This window comes from Myxocyprinus asiaticus, chromosome 41, assembly GCF_019703515.2.
Source record: "Myxocyprinus asiaticus isolate MX2 ecotype Aquarium Trade chromosome 41, UBuf_Myxa_2, whole genome shotgun sequence".
In the NCBI taxonomy this organism is placed as follows: Eukaryota; Metazoa; Chordata; class Actinopteri; order Cypriniformes; family Catostomidae; genus Myxocyprinus; species Myxocyprinus asiaticus.
This window is the reverse complement of record NC_059384.1, coordinates 11,768,131-11,791,869: the sequence shown is the minus strand read 5'-3', so window position 1 is coordinate 11,791,869 and position 23,739 is coordinate 11,768,131. Positions and strand designations below refer to the sequence as shown.

The 23,739-nt window shown below is 38.2% G+C and overlaps 1 protein-coding gene across 2 annotated transcripts in view; it reads right to left on the bottom strand.

Annotated features, from left to right (window-relative positions):
- LOC127431607 (fibronectin type III domain-containing protein 3B-like) overlaps nt 1-23,739 on the bottom strand; it is an 89,829-nt gene that overhangs the window by 52,623 nt on the left and 13,467 nt on the right. For both annotated transcript variants that reach the window (XM_051682102.1, XM_051682103.1), the window contains exon 4: nt 361-437. In XM_051682102.1, coding sequence (XP_051538062.1) covers nt 361-437 — 77 coding nt within the window. The remainder of the gene's footprint in view (nt 1-360; nt 438-23,739) is intronic.

Sequence of the window (23,739 nt, the reverse complement as noted above, 5' to 3'; positions counted from 1 at the left end):
AATCATATTTACACGAGCGCCCTTTGTGGCATTATAACCCCCCATTCATTTTTAACACCCACAACTCAAAACCATTTTTTCAGCCCTCTCCACAGGAGTTTTTTTTACCTTTCTACTGAAATGTCACAGCCACTGGCCTTTAGCAATCTCTCGCCTGACATCATGGTAAAGATAACAACTTGGATTTCTTGTATGTATGTACATAGTTTGTTTTGTTGCTGCACACTGGGCACACACTTTTAGAGTGTGTTTCTAAAAAAGGGATATATTATTTGCCCATGGGGGTGAAATCACATCTTTATTGTGCAAGAGAGGCTTCGGCACCCAAACGCACTGCCCTGATCCATTCCTGTTGGTTACCTGGGAGACGTATCCAGGAGGAACGTGGATTGGTGGAATGGAACCATTCAGTGACATCATGGGAACTTCAGCAGGCCCTGAAGCATAGAAAAGAAAAGAAAGCTGTCAATCAAAAAGTGAGATAAAGAGAGAAATGTCACATTCGAAAGTAAAACATTCGGTCACGTAATGCGCGGTTAAGCAAAGAAATTCCAGGGGCTACGTGAAAAGCAGCAGAAAAACAGGCTTCTATGAGGAATAAAACGGTAATAAGATCTGTATGTACTTAAAGGTGCAGTGTGTAATTTTTTCAATGTTCAAATCCTTTCTCCTATTTTAGCTTAAAGGAACAGTTCAACCCAAAATAAAACATTGTCATTATTTACTCACTCTCATGTTGTTCAAAACCTGTATGACTTTCTTTCATCCGTGGAACACAAAGTGTTAAGCTAAATCTTTAATGGTACATTACAATTATTTTTTTTTTCCCCACCCAATTTGGAATGCCCAGTTCCCAGTACTCTTTTAAGTCCTCTTGGTCGCGTAGTGATTTGCCTCAATCCGGGTGGCGGAGGATGAATCCCAGTTGCCTCCACGTCTGAGACCATAAACCCGTGCATCCTATCACATGGCTTGTTGAACGCGTTGCCACGGAGACATAGCGCGTGTGGAGGCTTCACGCCATCCACCACGGCATCCACGCTCAACTCACAATGCGCACCACCGAGAACGAACTACATTATAGTGACCACGAGGAGGTTACCCCATGTGACTCTACCCTTCCTAGCAACCAGGCCAATTTGGTTGCTTAGGAGGCCTGGCTGGAGTCACTCAGCACGCCCTGGGATTCGAACTAGTGAACTCTCCTCAGGGCTGTATTTGGTACTGTGACATTGGGTTAAACAAACAGATTAAGGCATTGTTTATGGCTTCACCACAGTCCACGGCTTCTCTACTGGAGAAGAAATAGAGCCATCAGGTCCAACTGGTGCTCCGTAGGATAAAACAGCCACTGAAGCATTTACAATGCACACAAACTCTCTCTGTTATGGCTCTCCTGGGACGCCACTGAATGAACCCCCTCCACCCCCTCTTGCAATGTTTGTTGTCAGAATATAAAGCCCTGAGATTCACCTCCAATAACTCAAGCTATGAAATGCTCGTATGAATTTCCTTTTCCGCAAGAAAAAAGTCTTTGTTTTTTAGAGCAGTCTTCTTTTTCAAAATCGACACAGACTGTTTGTCTGATTCGCACAAAATTTGGCATATATCATCTAGAGATGCTCCTGACAAAAAATCATCAAAATACAAAACAAAATAAAAGATTACTAAGTAAATACTGACCCATGGGGTTTTATATTTTGGATCTCATCATCATTTGTTAATCTATCTTCAGAAAATGTATATAATGTATATATATGTATAAATAATATTCAGCCAGAGAAGTTTTTGAAATTTCGTTGATTTAACACAGAATAACCCATTTCGTTTTTTTTTGTGTTTTTTTTAGCACAAGAACATGTTCAGTCTGAACGGCCCCTTAAAACAGCTAAAAAAATGTCAATTTAAGCTTGCTTTATTAAATTCTATTAACTGAAATGAATCAACCACAATTTCAAAGAAAATACTAAACAACTGTAACGTTTGTCTAAATTGTGCAGCCCTAAACGGTACCCTCATCGGGGGGCTCGCTTAGCAGGGCCACCAGCTGTTTTAGACATTGCTGTCTGGTCCAGAGCCTGCAGGAACCATGACATGACAACCTCCGGCGCTGTAAATCACAAAATCACCCTGATGTATTTTACAGTTTCTCCTCGGCTCTCCGTCAGGTCCCGGGCCCATCAGTCAATACAGGGGTCAGTATCTATCAAGCTAGTTGAGCTGCGCGGTCACTGGGTTTGAATAAGACCCTGTTTGTGCTTGTGTTGAAGGGGCTTTACAGGAGTTTATTTAGTGGAGGAGAAAAGGGGAGGGGGTGTGTGTACATAGCGATGTGTGTGGGTCGTTTCATGGGGATGCGAGTGTGTACGCACAGTGGCTTAAAATAACCTTTTATAGGGCAACGTGTACAGAGCACAACAAAATCCATTCAGATATTTCTGCGTGTGTTTGGAAAGGATCTTGCACAGGTATGCTGATCCCCCGAGCTGCACCCCCCTTCTAACCCCCCTCTTGAACCGACCGTCCTATGAAAGTTGAGGAGTTTGGTTTGAGGTTTGGGCTTACGCAAGGGGGGCCTTTAAGCTGCCTGAGTGACAGGACTGTATCACGGGCTCTTCATATGAAGAGGGCCCTTTCATCCTTGACCTACAAAGAGAGTGAGAGAGTAAGAGAAAAAAATGAAAAAGAGGGAGAGGGAGAGAGAGAGAGAGAGAGAAGGGCTGTGTTCGGAGTGGAATGTTAGCCTTCTGCTTACTACATATTGCACAGTATATTCTTTATGCTGCCTACAAATTATACTACAATAAACATTTCAAACAGTAGTATGGTACATTGACCTCATCGCTTTGCATGTTTTAAGCTGATATGTGTAACTTCTCAATGTTAAAATACTTCCTTCTTTCCCAGCTTGATATGCAGAGAAAAAAATAAGCAAGCCATTCGTAGGTTAATTTCCTCGGAAACTGTCAACACTGTCTCTGTGGAGCTAGAAAAATATTGCTATATTTGATTGAGTGGCCCAGCTGTCCAACACAGCAAAACTGACTCAACCAATGGCATGAGTTCGGGGTGGGACTATTTGTTTGTTCAGCCAACGGCAGAAGGGAGGAGTATTCGGGAAAGCTGTTTGAAAACAATGTGCGCATTTACATGCACAGCAATACGTTGATAACTAGGGATGTCAAAAGTATCTGTAGTTTGGTACCAAGTCGATACCAAGATAAAAAAGATGTCATGATACCAGTGTTTATGCAGTATCGGTAAAACCGAGCATCATCTCAATTTGATATTTGCACGCTGTATCTGACTCACACAAGACTGCTTTCAAATGCTCACACGTGTATTTGACATATTTTGCAAAAATGAATGCGCAATTAATCTATTTAAAATCGCGATAGGTCCTAATATAACTAGTAAACCGCAAAAGAATGCAACTGAATTAAAGAAATATACTGTCTGCATGTGCTGCACACTTTAGAGTGAATGTGTGAAGCCGCTCAATTGCTAAAATTACCAAATGTGCATGTTATAATAGATAACAGAACAGAGCGGTTATTCACTTTGAAGTGTGTAGTGCCTGCAGACTATTTTTAAATAATTAAATTGCAGCATTTTGCACTTTAATAATCACACTGGGCCTTATCAAAAACTGCTTATCTGGAGGTGTGAAGCTACCGTCAAAAACACACAAACTAAAAAGCCTTCATGTAAAAATAAAAGCTCGATTCAATTTGTGAGAGAAATATGATAATACTGTATAGTAAAATGTAATATTCTCTAAAGTGTATGTTCGCAACAATAATAATTATAATAAAAATGTTTAAGCAAGAGTGCTGTTGTACTGAATAAAATGCATCATCCATGTTTTCATTTATACTGTGATGCTCTGTTGTGCAGCTTTTTATTTGACAAAAATAAGACAGATGTTGTGTTTTACGTAGATTATGCTGTGAGAATCTTTACAGAGGCCCTTTATTTGATGAAAAAATTCAATATTATGTTACAAAGCAATTGTTTTATTTTCATTTTATTAAAGTTTTATGAATTCATTTGATTATACACCATTTTGATGTTGAAGTTGAATTAAACTTCAAAACATGAAATTCAGAAAAAATTAAATGTTTAATTGAAAAAACTTAAAGCAAAGTTCACTTAATTACAAAAAATCTAAACTTGCCGCAAATAGGTCGCTCGTTATTTTCACATGCAAATGAGCTTTTGATTTGTCGCAAATGTTTGCCAGACGTTTGCAGCTCTTCGCCGGCTGTGGTGAACCTACGGCAAACCTTTGGTAACAATGGACAATTTGCGGCAAGTTTGCCACAAAGCTCATTTGCATGTGAAAATGATCAGTGGTAAATTTGCGGCAAGTTTGCAGCAAATTTGCCATGAACTCTCAATTTTCATAAGGGTGAAAACACGAAGGAAACATGCAGATGTTTTAATTTATTATTTACATTGATATTTAACTTTTCAAATAGGCTAACAAAATATGTTCAATAGCATATTATAAATTTGGTATTAAAATTGGTATTGAAAATCATGAAATTTTACCAACAACTGAAATTATGGAATCGTGACAACCTTACTGATAACCATTAAAAAAATCAGCTTATAAAAAAACAACAATGTAAGAAAACCACATTTATGCAATTTGAAATCATCGGATAACTCTGTAACTGCTGCTGATCTCAAAACGTAAACAGGCATGCGCACAACATTTGTACACATTGGATACGCCAATAAGAACGCAGATAAAGGGGCCTGGGTAGCTCAGTGAGTAAAGACGTTGACTACCACACCTGGAGTCGCAAGTTTGAATCCAGGGCATGCTGAGTGAATCCAGTCAGGCTTCCTCAGCAACCAATTGGCCTGGTTGCTAGGGTGGGTAGAGTCACACTGCGTTAACCTCTTCGTGGTTGCTATAATGTGGTTCTCACTCTCGGTGGGGCATGTGGTGAGTTGTGCGTGGACGCCACGGAGAATAGCGTGAAGCCTCCACACGCGCTATGTCTCCGCGGTAACACACTCAACAAGCCACGTGACAAGATGCACGGATTGACTGTCTCAGACGCGGAGGCAACCGAGATTCGTCTTCCGCTACCTGGCTTGAGGTAAGTCACTACGCCACCACAAGGACCTAGAGCGCATTGGGAATTGGGCATACCAAATTGAAAAAAAAAAAAAAAAAATAGAAAACAGATAAAGGTGTATCGGGGTAATGGGCAAAAAACTACATGTGCAGATAATTTTTGCATAAACTCATAGCTAGAACAGCAGCAAAGAAAGTGAAAGACAGACAGACAGAGGTTGATTAAGGGAGAGACAGAGGGTAAGAAGGAAGGCTGCTTGATTTCCAGGCTTCTCTGGAGTCTGTTGAGGGAGAGTGCCTCTTCACCAGAACAAACCCCTCTTTGTGCCCCGAAGAGTTTTTTGTGCCTCTCTCCCCACAGCAGGGCCTGGTAGGCACTTCATACAGTCCACTCAGTCCTGCTGGGGGTCTCTGACACACTACTGACGTACATGCGTGTTAGTTTGCGCAGTTATCTTTTACCGCAGATAACTCACAAGGAACTGCAGACAAGAGACTATTTTTGCTTGCTTACTTTTTACGGAGGCTAAGAGGAGTGAAAATGTGATTGACAGTGTGTAGATGTGTGTATACATAGATCCATGATTACAGAGGGACAAAACGGAAATGCGATTTTCCACAAATTATCAGTTTCTAAGAAAGATCCACTAATTCGCTTTTGGAGGGCAAGTTTGGCCAGACAGGGAGACGACAGGCAGAAAAGAGTGTGAAAGAAAGGGATGTTTCGGGAAGGAATGTTGTTGCATCAATCTGAGGGCCACTGGGCAGAGAAAGGAAGCTCTTTTTCTGCAAGAGTTTGCTAATCTGATCTGTGTTTTTGAACAAGTGAAAGAGTATAGGAGGGTGGGTGTGTGTGTGTGTGAGAAAAAAAAAGAAAAAAAAAAAAAAAAATTACAATGGACATTTCTTTAAAGGGATAGTTCACCCAAAAATGAAACATCTGTCATAATTTATACACCCTCATGTCGTTCCAAATCTGAATGACATTCTTCCTTGGAACATAATAGAAAACAAAAAAGCAGTGAAAGTGAATGGTTACTGAGGCTAACATTCTGCCTGTCCTTTTGTGTTCCATGGAAGAAAGAAAGGCTTACTGGTTTGGAACAACATGAGGGTGCATAAATGATGACAGAATTTTCTTTCTTTTTTCTTTTTTTTTTCTTTTTTTTTTTTTTTTCCACAAAAACATGTAGCCTTTTGTTGTGGCATATAAATGTATCTTCATTAATAAGAGAAAAACATTCACACAGGCCGGACAAATGTTGGACGACACGCCATAATGTGATCCATCCATCAGTATTTCTTCTGTTTCGAACTTCAGCTAAACCCAATCAGATGAAAGACTAGAATTCCAGACAATCTGATTATGTATATAGAAGACTGTAATTTTTATGTGTCTGTCAGTACATGACAGTGTGTGCAAGTGTGTTTTCATCTGTCTGTGATTGCATGGCCCATTGTCTTCTCTATAAACACTATCTGTCTCTCTCCATCCGAGGAGGAAAATCTGCACCAAAGTGTTTATCAAACAGACACGCTGATCATGAGGATGTATTTGTGCTTTACAGACCTTAGAGACGTTAAATAATATCTATCCTAATTTAAACGCCATTATACACTCCTTCAGCTAAACTGTGACAGAGAAACACTGGTAGAGAAATCAAGATTCTTGGGCCATAATCATAACAAAATGTGATGCAAAGGTCATTTTGTTGTAACTCACCTCTGATGAACTCTAAACACTTATATAACAGACAGCAGAGCTATGCTTTCCATACAATATTTACACAGGCTCAAATCACAGGGTGTATACCAGTCTCAAATATTTACTATGAAATGTTTGTATTTGCATTAATGAAAGCTATTGCAGTCTTTTTTGGCTGAATGCTTTGGAGACACACTCCTTTTGGACAGGAGAACAAACACGCGCTCTGTTAAATGTCCAAATGCAACAGGGCCCACAGGCAGGAATGTAGAGTAAACAATGCTGGCTTGGATTGGATAAATCGCTCATCTTGTCATAATAAATATTTGAGTTTTTAAGCATGTAAAATCTAAAAAAATTCTAAATATTTTAGTGCAATACTGATTATGAAGATTGTGGAATGTGGATATTACTTGACTTTTGTGAAGAAATTATTACAAAAGATCAGCCAAAACAGAAGAATGTCAAAATCAGTCAAAACATTCAGAAACAACACAAAAAGAGAGGTATGCGTGTGTTTAAGTGACACAATAACACTGCTGCAAATGAAGTTACACAACTTGCCCAGATTATGTCTTTCTCTCTCTCTCAGACACACACACACACACACACAATCAGCTGTTTTACACACTCACACTTCACTGTTTAGTGTGTCCTTTAAATTTTCTTTGTCTGTCATCCAGTTTTAACTCAAGGTGCTCCAAACTTCTGATCTAAAATCGAATTGACCTTCATGTCTAAACGGCACAAACTTTGACTGAACGTTCAAAAACTTTTTCTTTTGTAGACTATTTTTATGGTTGTTGCAGTAATTCAGTGGCAATTAGTGACTGACCGATATATGGGTGACGTTGCAACCCGTCCAGATTTTTCCAGAATCCAGAAAATTCAATTCCATTCCATAATGCAAAATGTCCCGGAATTTCAATATTTTCCAGCCGCGTTCACACATAACCCTTGTTTATAAGCACACTATGCAAGGAGGAAAATCCAATGCATTCTCATTTGAATCATAAGAAAGTCTGATTAATTTAAATGGACTCTATTTTTTTCAGATGATTATATTTTTCACATTTGTGTGAACAATCCTTGAAACTTTAGTCTCCTTACTACAGCCTAATGCTTTAATGTTCTGGAAAACATGTCCAAAAAGAAAAGTCCTTCCATTTATTGTAAGATCTCTTAGGTTTATAACACCCAAGACACACACACACACACACACAGAACTTACTTTTAAGATTGACTCGTTTCAGTTTCATAACAAATTTCCATCCAAATGAATTTTGTGATCTTTAAAAACAATATCTAAGATTTTTTTACTTAATATGGTTAACCCTGTGATGCCCACTGTTGTAATATTACAACATAAATTTTAGCTCTACTAAAATAAACCTGCACATGTTTTTTTTTTTTCTCTCTAAGACCACATTTACACAACTAATAGGTCCTATTGTTAAGCCTTGCAACGCTATTGGATGGTAGATTTTGTAAATAGGCCTGTTCACCTGGCCATGAACTCACACAACCTGCAAACTTGCCTTGAAGCACATCATCTTGATTTATTGGACTGGATGAATCAATATTCAAGTAAGTAAAATGTCAAAAATATTTTTTTTTTCTGTGATTAGTAATACGTCTAGATCATGCAGATATTAAGGTACTGTTGAATGCTTTGATCATATTAGATTTTGAGCTTGTTGTGTCAATGTTGGTCAATGCAGGTTCTTCTCACCTGTACCATGTGAAAAAATACTAATAGAAAATCAATATTTTTGATCATTCACAAGTTTAAAATGTCTTCTTTGTTACCATTTTGAGTTTCAATCAAAATGAAATGATTATTAAATGATAAGTTCAAGTTGAATTAAAGAATAAATTATTTCTTTGAGAATTTTAAAGTATTTGTGTAGCAATATTTGAAACTATCTGTATCTTATCATTTATAAAATATACTTAACTGGTCCTGTTTTCTTTTCTGGGCTTTACTTGTTTGCCCAAATATCTGCTTGCTTCATGAGGGACAGGTGATAATGTTCTGGAATGTGGGGGGTATAAGTGCTATTAGCATGATAAGTAGAGGGCACAATAAGCTAGCCAGACAGTATTGTGTGAATTCTGTGGAATGTGTGAATTCTGTGGAATGGGTAAATTCTTTAAAACGTGTAAGTATGATTGGGATTTATTTGCATTGAGATTATTTAGCCTGGAAAATAATCAGTGATTTTTTTTTACATTTCAGAATGCCACCAGCCAGGAAAGACCGTCTTATCTACAATGTGTATGATGTCATTGATGCCGTCCAAAATGGGAACAGTGACTTTGAGAAGGACTCTGATACAAGCGATGAAGAGGAATGTGGAGATGCCTGTGAATGGAAAAGGAAAATAAAAAACCCAATGACCGTCCATCGGATGATTATGTGGACATCATGCCATTCAAGAACACAGACCATGCCCCGTGACAGGTATCGTTGGCCGAAAAAGGATTTAATCAGTCCCAACACTGATTTTTCAGGTCAGGGCTATGAACAGAGCTAAACATAGTAAATGCCAACGTTTTCATTCAGTTCATCAGGTTTTGAAAATACAATCTTTATAATAAACAATTTTTCATAAAAAATATGACTTGTCTGATTATCATTATTGTGTGATTATTAGTGTATAGATATATATGCTACTGTTATGGGGCTACATTTTTTTTTTTTTTTTTTTTTTTTTTTTAATGTTTCTATATTTGGGTCTCACAGGGTTAAAGATTCCTCAGTTCAATTTGATGGAAATGTGTAAATCTTGTAAATATATATTTTTTATATATATTTATTTCATTTCCTTTGGTTTAAATGCACAAAGGTTTTTTTTTTAAACTTTATACATAACATTATACTTTATATATAGATATGTTTACATTTTACAACATTTAAATGTTCAGTGTGAACCATAAACTCAAGAAAACTGCTTAGGGCCAGAATAAGTAAATACAGTACTGATTTCTTCTGTTTTTGTGTACGTATATCTCATACTTAATACAAACAAAATCTAACATAAAACAAAGGCAATCTGAGTAAACACAAACTACAGTTTTTAAATGATAATGTTATTTATTGAAGCAAAAAAGTTAGCCAATACCAACTGAGCCTGTGTGAAAATGTATTTGCCTCCTTAGTAACTAAATCCCCAAATCTATGAAACTGCATTCATAATGGGGTTCAGCAGGACTAGACACACCCAGGCCTGATTACTGCCAGCACTGTTCAATCAAATCAACACCTAAATAGAACTTTTTCAGCAGCATGAAGTTGGCTAAAACATCTCACCCAGTAGCCCACTATGCCAAGGTCGAAAGAAATTCCAGAAATTATGAGGAAAAAGGTGATTGAAATACATCAATCTGGGAAGGGTTACAAAGCTATTTCAAAGGCTCTGGGACTCCAAAGAACCAGTGAGAGGCATTATCTCCAAATGGAGAAAACTTGGCACAGTAATGAACCTTCCCAGAAGTGGCCGACCTCCCAAAATTCCTTTAAGAGCACAGCGACTTCTGTGACTTCATCCAGGAAGTCACAAAAAAGCCAAGAACAACATCCAAGGAACTGAAGGCCTCTCTCTCATAAATAAAGGTCACTGTTCTTGACTCCACTATCAGAAAGACACTGGCCAAAAATGCCATCCATGGAAGAGAGGCGAGGCGAAAACCACTGCTAACCAAAATGAATTTTATTTTGCCAAAACACACTTTGATGATCCTCAAATCTTTTGGGAGAATGTTCTGTGGACTGATGAGTCGAAAGTGGAACTGTTTGGAAGACAGGGGTCCTGTTACATCTGGCATAAATCAATTGCAGAATTCCACAAAAAGAACATCATACCTACGGTCAAGAATGGTGGTGGCAGTGTGATGGTGTGAGGATGCTTTGCTGCTTCAGGGTCAGGGCGACTTGCAATAATTGAGGGAAACATGAATTCTGCTCTCTACCAGAAAACCCTAAAGGAGAACGTCCGGTTATCAGTGCATGAGTTGAAGCTCAAGCGCAGCTGGATTATGCAGCAAGACAATGATCCAAAGCATAGGAGTAAGTCCACCTCTGAATGGCTCAAAAAAAGCTAAAATTAAAGTTTTGGAGTGGCCTAGTCAAAGTCCTGACTTGAACCCGATTGAGATGCTGTGGCAGGACCTTAAACAGGCAGTTCATGCTCGAAAACCCTTTAAAGTGGCTGAACTAAAGCAGTTCTGCAAAGAAGAGTGTGCCAAAATTCCACCACAGTGTTGTGAAAGACTGATCTCCAGTTATCGGAAGTGTTTGGTTGCAGTTGTTGCTGATAAAGGTGGCACAACCAGCTATTAAGTTTAAGGGGGCAGTTCGTTTTTCACATGGGTGATATAGGTGTTGGATAAATGTTTTTGCTTCAATAATATAAATATATATATATATTTGAAAACTGTATTTTGTGTTTACTCAGGTTGCCTTTGTTTTATCTCGTTTGAAGATCTAGTATGAAAAATACACAAAAATAGAAGAAATCAGTGAGGGGGCAAATACTTTTTTACAACACTCTAATATGTTAAACCTGTACACACACACACAAAAATAAATCATTTTTTACATAATTGAATATCATAACAAAATTCCATCATATTGGAGTAATCTTTAACAAAATAATAATGAATTAAAAAAAAAAAAAAAAAACTAAATATTTCAAGTTTTTTAAAATTTTGTTAAAAAAAAAAATCCACAATTTTGTTATGAAATTGAAATGCGTATCTAAAAAAATAAAGGCTACATTTTTTGAGTGTGTTGATGTTGTTGTTTGATTGTACACTTTGATTGTAAATTAAATGTTATACATGCAGTAATTTCCATATCAAACAAGGAGTAAACAATCATAAATATGTTTTATTTCTTGTATGATAGCCAGCAATATGGTCACAGATCAGGTGTCCAGGAATTTTACAGGGCCTAGGTGGCAACCCTATATATCGATCAGGCTTATTATTTTGCCAGTATTTGTCTGTTTTTGAGAATTTATCGGCCGATAACTTTGACTCATAACAGTGATAACAGTTATATTTCACTTGTGTAACAGTTCCCTAATCTATCGAAATCCTTGACAATGGATATTGTGCATTTTCTATTTTCAAATTTGTTAGTGAATTTTGTGCACATAAATGTTCATTTAATTTATCTATACTATATCAGAAATTACATCAGCCATCAATCACCATATAGCATCTACAGATATGATATCGGTGTCGGCTTTGGCCCTTGAAAAACCCATATTGGTCGACCACAAGTGGTGATGTTCATGCTCATGAAATAAATAAATGGCTGTTAAAAAAAAAAAAAAAAGCAGTCACAGTTTCCTGTAAAATGCAAACTGGACAATACAGTATATTGTACTTTAAAAGGGGAACAAATGCTTTGATATCGATTGAGTAAACTTGAGTAAGTGTTGTTAGAAAAGCTGGTAGTGCTCAGTCTGAATAAAGGACATTTTGCTGGCAGATATAACAAAATTATTTACCATTGAACTGTTAACATATTGGCCACAGAGGAATACAGTATAGGAATATAGTTGTGAGATCTTTGCTATGGGATGCTGATATGCAGCAACATGGCTCCACTGTCCCACTTGAAGACAAAAACAAAGCCCATCTTTCAAAGTACTGTAAAACCAAAATTCCCCCCAAAAAAACAAATATTCCAAACAGTCTGTCTGAAGATCCTCCCTTGCCTTGGGAACGGTGAGCCCTGTGGCTGTGTAGAGCTTGGCTGTGAATTCCCAACATGCTTGGGGAGGGAGGGTGTTTGCTTTCAGGATGTGCAATAAAAATTGTCTGCAGACTCATTCAGCCCTTGCATGGACAGCATTGTGCAAACAGCCTTTCAGGAAAACGAGACAACTTCACAGCTATCCTCGAGTCATCGTCTCCCTTCTCCACCACCCTTCAGCTCTCAGCAGCTGATTAGCCCAGCAGTGCGTAGGGATGGGCGATAACCCTTCTTAGCAAACCAAATTTTTCAGATATCAATAGTAATACCTCGATTACATGGAAAAAAAATGCAGTTTCTGAAGATAGCATGGGTACTTTTAACCATTTTAGGAATGTTTTGGGTTCAACACAAGTTGAACTCAATCAACAGCATTTGTTGCATAATGTTGATACCACAAACAATTTTGACCCTCGTTCATAAAAAAAGAAGCAGCAAAAATCAAGGTTACAGTAAGGCACTTACATTGGAGTTGAATGAGGCCAACCCATAAACGTTAAAATACACACTGTTTCAAAAGTATAGCCACACAACGTATACATTATACTTGTTAACATGGTTTTAGAGTGATAAAATTGTTTACTAACCATAAAGTTACATCCAGTTTTACAACTTTGTTGTCATGACAACATAATGCTGATAATCCCTGTAATCCCACTAAGCAATTTAATTACACTAAAATCATGTTAACATGTCTTGTGGCTATACTTTTGAAACAGTATGGGGCAAATTCACTAAACAGTTGCGCCACTTTAGCATGTGGTATTTCAACGCAAAAACCTACGTCTTATTCACCACCTGCAATCTAGTTTAAACAGGCGCAAATTAGCACTGCAATTGTGCTGCGTCTGAAGTATTTTAATTAAATTAAGTCACTGTCATTGATTTCCATGCAAACACACCTTCCAAGCTTCACTCACAAAACTTGCCAGATGAAAGCAGGCGGTAAAATAAAAAAATACGTCTAAATAAAAGAGATGTTTGTGTACATTTTCTATCGATCATATAAACTGTACTTCATCAAACAATGATCAAATAATGGAAAAGTGTGTTATAATCTGGCATTTATTCAGATGCGCGGTGTAGTCAAGCACACTTTCTGCATGTTAAAGAGATGATTCAGGTGTCTGATCACAGCAGTCAGTGATGATGTTCAGTCTTGCCAAAGTATGTCAGATAATGGTGGTTTGCTGTTTGATGTGCGGAAGGAGAAATAGTTCTAATAGTTCATGATAAATAAACGCTAGTTAAAAAAACCAAACAATTAGGATCAATGTTTATGTGCGAGGATCTTCTCGATATAACATCAGTATCCAAAGTATCCATACTTTAAGACTGATCCACCCATCCCTTCGCAGTGGCAGCTAAGCAGTGGATGAGCCCGAGGAATGACCTGAATACTCAGTCTCATTGATAAAAGCTTATTCAGAGAATTGGACCAGGGAGTTGCTATCATGCCAGGCCATCTCTGGTGTTTCAAAGCATTGTTTTCATTTCAATACTCCCCATCTTGAGTTTACAGGGTGTGAACTTTACCCTTTCCCCACCCAACATCCGTAAAAAAAAAACCCAAACCAACGGAAGCTTGTGTGAATCACGCATATGATAAAGACATGCCTCAGATTTATAGCTGCAGACCAATGATTTCACTAGCTGGCTTTGAGAGGCACTGTGACACGATCTGACCTCTACAGGGCTGAAGGGGCTCTTGTGAGGGGTGATTCCCCAGCAGAGGAGAGAGGAAAATTGTTTAGGAGGCAGAACCGACTTCCCCCAGCTCCTCACCAGCCCTGCACGCCTGATCAGATTTTGCCCCCGTTGTTGGACTGGGCGGCATTGGCCTTTCTAAACGTGGGAGTTTCTATTATGGGAGCTTCACACTATAGTGCAGATCTGAGTCCGTTTGACATCAGTTTTATTTGTTTGGTTTAATGCAAAGCAATTTTCCGAACTGCACCTGATCCTACTTGAAAGAGTGGTCTGAAGTACAGTTTATGTGAATTCCGGTACGATTCGCAATTTGTATGAAAGCAATGTGTCTTAACTCATGGAAGTGAACCGCGATTGATAACATAATCTGCACATTATAATATCATTTAGTTTGTTTCCGAATACACTGTCTTCAGATAGCAGCTCCCAGTCTTAACTGTCAAGAATATGCAGAACGAGACATTTGCAAACGCTTTTCATGTGGAGTTCAAAACGGCGCTTGATGCTGGCGTTGCCGCCCTGACGCAAATTATGAACGCAGCTTCATGTTTGCTGTAACAAAATGGATAGCTACAGTCTAATGGCTGATTAATATTGTGGAGAATGAGAGTTTTAGAGATTTATTGCCCATTGCAATGAATATGTAACCTATGTGGGGACTAGTTCTTTCAATTAGTCAAACTCCCACTTTAATTTTACTCTAATTGGTGCTAGTTTAGTGCATTTCTATCTTTATACCGTGGAAGGCTTTGTTTGGAAAATGTTAATAAAGCATTATATTGTTACATACTGTTTGGTTTTCTTTATTAAGAAGGTAATAAATGCATTTTGACAGGACAAGAAGTATATTTAGAGTCAAATTTCAGCACTTTCAAAATCTGATAAAAAATTGAACAATTTACTGACAGCACTAACATATTATGTAATATATAATTGTAATACAATTAATTATTAATTCAATACTTCACATTATGCTTAATTCATAATATGTACTGTACATTTTGTTGAAGATTAGGCTACTCAGTTCAGTTTGATTTAAATTTGACATACAATTGAAATGCATAAATCTTAAAAATAGACTGAAATATTTGTTTTGAGTGCAACTTAAGTGCTAGTTATTCTGAAGTCATACAATAGCTTTGTCTGGGGAACAGAGCAAATGTTTGTTTGTTTTTATAAGAAATGTAATTTTAACATTTGCTTTCCGCTGAATAAATAACACCATCCTGGTTTAGAATTACATGAGAGTGAGTAAAAGAATGGAGAAGGGAGACTTTCATTGCAGACTTGCTTTGACATGCTCAGTTCACAGGAAGGAGTTTTCTTTGCTCCAACATGATCTACACTTCTCACTCTACAGAGATAGCGAGGGCAAGAGAGGAAGACAGAGAGAGAGAGAGAGAGTGAGAGAATGGTGCCATTGCCGGTTGAAACATTTCGTAAAAAGCCTTAAAGTGCTCACGTTACGGAGACTGAACTCAGTGAGGCTTCATCATTTAAATATATCTCAGGATTTAATTTGAAAAATAAAGACCAAAAATACACAGACATGCTGACCTGCATTGGAAGTTGCTATAAGAACTCATTTTTACATTCTTTAACAAATTAATTCTGTGAGCTGGGCCCACGCAGGTTAGTACAGCAGACTCGGGTTATGGAGTTCACTCTGTGAGGTGCACACTCGTCCTGTTCTCCAGGCCGGGCAGTGAAAACTGTGCCAGTGTGCTGGCAGGGACCGGAGGAGTCAATCTGGCTGGTTTGTTTTTATGCGTGCCCTTGTTATCCTGGAACTTGAGACTCCGATTACAAAACCACTGCCCCATGAAGGCACGCAGAAAGCTGTTGTAGGACACAGCGGTAGCTGAAAATAGTAGGTCAGCAAAAAAGGAGAAAAAGCAAGAGAAATGAGAGAGAGAGAGAGAGAGAGAGAGAAAGAGATAGAAAAGAGAAAGAAGGGAAAAAACAAACTGGTGGAATGTTCCACTGTGTAATGTTCTGAAGAATGTGGCGGCAGTAGGTTGAAAACCATGGAACTGGGATACAAAAGCTTTCACATGAAACAATAACTGAAAGAATCTCCACATTAAGTTTATAGCTCTAAACTCTAAATGTATTTCCATTATTGTCTAAATGCATTAACTTTTATTTCTCCTAAGGAATGTTAGGAGAAACATCTGGGACAAAGTTGATAATTCCCACACACTCTCAATGCAAAATCATAAGGATTCATACGACTTTTCTAAATTTGGCTAATTCGTATGATACTGTACGCATGCACTCAATGACATCGCTGGACATCGTTTCCATCTAATATGCAACAATTATTTGCTTCTGTCACACACAACAGCTTCCTATCATGTTTACACACTCTACTGATCGGTTAGGTTTAGATAAGTGTTTGGGTAAGGGCAATATTAATAAGCATGTCCTTATTGCCTCGTGTGTGGAACTCGTGCTTACTTCCGCATTAGACATCCAGGCATTTGCACGTGATGAAATCGTACAAATTTATACGAACGAACTCGTACTAAATCATACGAAATAGCCAACTCGTAAAATATGTACGGATTTTCATGAGACTGGGTTGGATAATTCAATAAAACATAACTGAGAACTCCATTAAAGTCAACATGAAACGGAGTTCGCAACCCATAACTTCAGGATATTCAACAATATAAAAATTTTTTCTTCGGAATAATGTGCACCGATGAATCGCTTACAGTAAGATCAAGAACATGCAACATGTACAGTACACAGGGTCAATTGTGACTTCAGGTTGCCTTGAGCTATGAAAGAGCAACCTCCAGCAATCAGAGTTTCCTCTGAGAACTTGCATTCAAAATGGCCTTTCAAAAAGTTCAAAAAGTGCTAATGGATTTAGAAAAGAGCAGCATATTCACAAACACACACACACACACATACAGTGCACGCCACAAAAGGACGCGACTGAGACACAACACTGCCCTTTTCCTAATACCTCTCTCTCTCCTTTCCATGATGCACACAAAAATCCACTGTTCCTCAGTGGAGTGAGTCAGAGGAATGGAATTAAAGCTCTGCTATGATCATCTGCGCTGCAGAGGGGGTTTCCTTCTTCAGGAAAGAGCGCAGACCAGATGAGAGCAGTCACACACTAAACGAAGGGAAGAAAAACAGCAAATGCCCTAAAAAAAGCAAAACAGTGCGAAGAAAAAACAGGAGCAACAAAGAGAGAGACGGACAGAGCCAAATAATCTGAGCACTTCACTTACTGAGTTTGTAAAAAACTGTTACTTTTAATAAAAACTATGCACCATCTGTCCCTGTAACTCCTGCTCTCTGCTGCTCGCAACTGAATATCTGTGCAGCTACTGGGGGAGGCGTCAACGTCTCTCTGTGTTTATATATGCACCTCTGCATGTATTTATCCCACTGTGTGTGTGCCTGTTGTGAGTGTGATTTTTTTTTTTTTGTGTGTGTGTTTGGGGGGGTGGGGAGGGGTTATGCATTAAATTACCATGGTTTTACCCAGTTTTTGGGACATTTACCACTGTAATACCATTGTATTCTTTCAAATATAGTATGTTGGAATACCATGTAAACACCATGGTACATGAATATGGTAATCATTCTATGCCATGGTATATTTCAAAATACCATGGTATCACCCTAGATATTTGGACATGCACCATGGTAATACCATGGTATTCTTTGAAATACTGTATCTTAGAGTACCATGTAAACCATATGGTTTATGATTATTATAATAATTCAGTACCAAGGTGTATATCAAAGTACCATGGTTTTTTGGACATGGTACCATGATAAAATCATTGCTTTCTGGACATGTACCCTGGTAATACCACAGTATTCTTTGAAATACTGTCTCTTAGAGTTCCATGTATACATAATGGTTCATGATTATGATAATAATTCAGTACCATGATGGAATATATCAAAGTACCATGGTTATTTGGACATGGTTCCGTGGTAAAATCATTGCTTTTTGGACATGTACTTTGGTAATATCATGCGAGGACTTGCTATTTTGGATTCGCTATATGCAGCGCATAATTTAAATGAATAAAAACTGAATACTGTTCACAAGACTCTAGACTGTCATTTAAAGGGTTAACTTCTGCCACACCAAGTCACGTGTCACAACAGCATGCACTCGATTTCCTTGAAGCGCTCCTACAGTTGCAGCAGCAACAAAAGTGCCTCTGGCAAGAAGTGGTACATTTTTCATTGAAACCTGTTTGGTTGTAAAGAGGACAATCTCTAGTTTAGTTTAATATGATGCTTTAAAAAATCCATTCATTTTTTGCGCATCAGCACGCCTGAAGTAAACCTGAAGTACTCGGATGAGTGCTGTGGAGCGGTTTTCTGACAGACGTTCCAAAAATATGTTCGTTATTTTGAATAATTTTTCACAGTAACAAATCTGTGGGTGTTTTCGCTTCATTTTAATCTAAATTTTGTTATATTTTTGTTTGTTAACATTGTACAATAAGGTGCTATTCATTAACATTAGTAAATTAATTCCTATATATTTACTCTGCATTTTCACATTGAGAATAAATGTATCCAGAAGCTGAAAAATTTTGCTTTCAGAGGCTTTATATGGAGTTAGGATGAAAATAAGGTGCATTTTAAACAGTTCTGAGACCAGTGCAAACAGACAGCACACTCTAGGTTAAGTCATTCACTAAACAGAGAGCAAGGGTGCATCCTATAGCTTTCATATGCAGCAAAGTGCATTCACTCAAATTGGTATTGGTATTTCTTAAAATTTCACAACTTAGTCCCACTGTCCACATATGAGGACATCAAGTTGTAGGAAAACTATTTGCTCATGAATTTGTATTTTATTTATTTTTTGCTCATTTATTAGGTGCTACTAGTTACAAATCAAATAATGAAATGGAAAATGCACACAGAAGTCACGCTCGGGTCTCATGAGGATATCAAAGTACCATTGATATTTGGACAAGGTACCATGGTAAAATCATTGCTTTCTGGACATGTACCCTGGTAATACTATAGTATTCTTTGAAATACTGTATCTTAGAGTTCCATGTAAACACTATGGTTTATGATTATGATATTAATTCAGTATCATGGTGTATATAAAAGTACCATCATATTACCATGGTTATTTGGACATGTAACCATGGTAAAATCATTGCTTTTTGGACATGTACAATGGTAATACCATGGTATTCTTTGAAATACTGTGTCTTGGAGTACCATGCAAACACTACGGTTTATGATTATGATAATAATTCAGTACAATAGTACATATCAAAGTAAAGTTTTGGATGGTGTTACCAAGGTAAAACAATTGCTTTTTGGACATGTATACTGGTAATACCATGGTATTCTTTGCAGTGCCTTGGAGTACCATGTAAATACCATGATCTAAGAACATGGCAATCTTTCAATGCTGCCACTGTTCTTTTTTATATTCTATCTATTGAGTAACGCTCCATTACTCACTTAGTACAATAACAGCTTCCCTCAAACTTGGCTGCCGACTGCAGTCATGACGTTAAGGGAATTCTGGTAATTCCACTCAAACTACACTCAAGTCTTGTAGAAGACTCTAAAACAACGCAGAGCCAAGCACAGTGCATTTTACATGAGGTTTTGCGTTCGTGGCCTCCTAGTTTTTTTTTTGTTTTTTTTTTTTTAAGTACGTAAGCAATGTGCCATTCATTAAAAACCAGTGAGATCAAAAGATTACCACGACTTAAGTTGGTGATGCTAAAGGCATCTCCCCTGGGGCCTGAGGCGACTGCCGTCTAAACTGGATTAACCTGGCAAGAGCACCAGGCCAGGTGTGATCTGTTAGCAGCGCCTGATCTCCACATGTACACATTCTTTTAGTCGCTTTCGTTCACTCCTAACTCTCACTCTCTCTGTCTGACAGTCAGAACGGATACACAAATTTTGCACAGTATTTTGGGACACGGCTCTTAATATTACACATCTGCCTCTGGAGTAATGTGTCTCTGAGTTGTAGGAAAGGGGTGAGTGATTGGGGGGCCACAGAGAGGGGTCAGGGCTCCGAGCCACATCAACAGGAAACATATTTACACAATCTGGAGAAGGATGGAGAAAAGGAGCAAAAAAAGAGTCCAAATACAGTGTCTAGACGCAGAAACCATTACCGCAGCATGTTGCAATGAAATTCAGGTGAACTAACTACATTACAAGAATAAGCAAACAAAATAACTGGAAAAGTGTAGAAACGGATCATTATTCTGGAATGTGAGTGTGTGTATGGTTGTACTACTTTTACAGCCGTTCTGAAGAGAGTGAATCAACATTGTGTCTGTGAGGATATGCAGCCTAATACACGGTGACACAATATTAAAACCACCTGCCTAATATTGTGTAAGTCCCCCTCGTGCCGCCAAAACAGCACCAACCCGCATCTCAGAACAGCATTCTGAGATGCTATTCTTCTCACCACAACTGTACAGAGCGGTTATCTGAGTTACAGCAGACTTTGTCAGTTCGAACCAGTCTGGCCATTCTCTGTTGACCTCTCTCATCAACAAGGCATTTCCATCCACAGAACTGCCCCTCACTGGATGTTTTTGGTTTTTGGCACCATTCTGAGTAAATTCTAGAGACTGTTGTGTGTGAAAATCCCAGGAGATAAGCAGTTACAGTAATACTCAAACCAGCCTGTCTGGCACCAATAATCATCCATGTGATTATCTAATCAGCCAATTTTGTGGCAGCAGTGCAGTGCATAAAATCAAGCATATATGGGTCAGGAGCTTCAGTTAATGTTCACATCAACCATCAGAATTGGGAAAAAATTTGATCTCAGTGATTTGGAGCATGGCATGATTGTTGGTGCCAGATGGGCTGGTTTGAGAATTTCTATAACCGCTGATCTCCTGGGATTTTCACACACTTTCAAACAGTCTCTAGAATTTACTCCGAATTGTGCCAAAAACAGAAAACATCCAGTAAGGGGCAGTTCTGTGGACAGAAATGCCTTGTTGATGAGAGAGGTCAACAGAGAATGACCAGACTGTTTCGAACTGACAAAGTCTACGGTAACTCAGATAACCGCTCTGTACAATTGTGGTGAGAAGAATAGCATCTCAGACTGCTGTTGATTTGGTGCCACCAAATCAACGCCAAGATCTTCTAGATGTCTATAAGAGGGTCTAGGCCTGGTAGGAAAGGTGATGCAGCACTCAGAGATGAAGTACACTTAAGGTGTTTCTCTGGTTCATAAATCCCAGCAAAGAGGCACATGGCTGGATGCAAATTCTAGATACCTCTTTTCTAACATGGTGTTGGATTCAGTACCAATATGGCCTGTTCCACATGTTTATCCTGATAAAAAGCTGGTTTTGGGCTTGAAAAATAGACCAAGCATCAGCATCCTTTAAAAAAGAAGCAAAAACCATAGTTACATTTAAGTACCTACAATGAAAGGGAATGGGGCCAGTCCATAAAAGTTAAAATACACACTCAAAGGTATTGTAATTGTAACAAAGGCATAGCCACAAGACATCAACATTAGAAATGTTAATGTGATTTTAGTATGATAAAATCATTGACAAAACTAGGAGTAAGACACAAAGACTGTGAAGCGCAAAGTTTGTTTGTGAGCAGGTCATGTAGTAACATTAATGGAAACGCCAACCAAGCTCTATTGTGCAAATTTCGATGTGCTCAAATGTGCTAAAGGCGCTCTGAACTACAGACATAATATGTAGTACCTCTACACAGAATTGTTTTAATAAAAGATAAGCATGTTCGGTTGAAACAAGCCAACTGTACACTGCCCAACCCTGGGAAAACATTTATCAGCAAATTGTTTGCAAAAATGCAAAGTCAACATCAAAGAATAACAGAAGACTGGTCTTATCCAGCACAGCATGGCCACCTGGCAAAGATCGTACAAATGTTAGAAATTTAAACAAAGATCTTATTCCCAACATGCCAGAACATTACGTGGCCTTTCATTGCAGCTTCTCTGCACCTGTGTGGTACAGACATTGCAAGTTTTTTTTTTTTTGGCCGCTGGCACTAACATGGTTTTTTGGACATGGTACCATGGTATCCATGGTACACAAATTTCAGTACCATTTCAAAGTACTATGGTATTGCCATTTTACCACCACAGTACATTTTTGTAAGGGTCTCTATGTCTTTTTCTCTCTTTCTTCTCCGTCGGCAAGCTGCCAACTCCGTCTCTTCCATAAACACCCCTCCTCTGCTGATTACACCATTCTCATTGGACAAATTGAATTAAACAGTCATTGCAGCTCCTCTTAGCTGTGTAAACAGTGATTTGAGTGCAAAGAGGGTCTGAACCAGTATCCTGTGGTCTAGGCTACTGTGACTCTCCACTTTTAATCTTTTACATGCATCATACTGTGCATTCAACCCCCTTTTTGAGGAAATATGCCAGCCTTTAAAAGTCTTTATGAAGTTAAAAAGACATTATGAGGTCAGATTCAATTTAGAGTAGGTTTTTGGTGACCAAATGCCTCTCTAACTGCTTAACTCACAACTCACAACCACAAACCTTTACTTCAAGCAAGGGCTAGAAATGATTGTTTTGAAACAATCTGAGCTGTCACATGGCATAGGTCGTTCAGCGATAAAACAATATTGATATTTATTGGGGAAAAAATCTTTTTTTGAAAAATGTTCAATATTTAGCCTATGTTCTTCATCAAGACAATCGGATCAGGTATGTATCTATAAAAATGCAAGCAGTTCGGCAAAGTTATACACAGAACTAGCTAACTGAATCACAGTCATGAAATCTGCCAGAAGGAAGGTAATAATAGCTGGCTATCAGCTTCATAGCCCTTCTGTTGTGGAAACTGGTAATGAGAATAGGTAACCACTAGCTAGCTATCTGGCTAATATGATGTCATTGTGTATCAAACAAGACAGCACTGACAATGCAATACAGCTATTGACTGAACACAACAACAAATCAGACATCAACACTATTGCTATTTATTTATGTACTATTTAGCTAAACGTGTTTTCATGATCAAAAGCACTGCCACAGGCAAGAAATTATTTCTTCTTGTGATGTTTATTGGAGGCTGGCAATCCAGTTTATAGTGCATTACCACCACCTACTGAGCTGGAGTGTGTAGCATCATAAGAAAGTGTTTCAAACGTCCGCTAAAGTTATGTTTACATTGAGGTCTTACAAACATGTAGATTGCATCCTCCCAACCCCATTAATGGTATGAAATGTATATCTTGATAATATCAATATCGAATGATATGAAGAAGAAAAAAATATCATCATGTCTCTCTGCTGCAGAGTATTGTGAAGGGATATAAAGAACACAAGTTGCTCTCTAAAGACAATTTCACTTCCACAAGTTAGGCCAAATTGCATTTACATTTATGTATTTTACTAGACACTTTTATCCAAGCTTTACCAATTGAGCTACAAAATGGCTTTGGTATGCACCTGAGTTC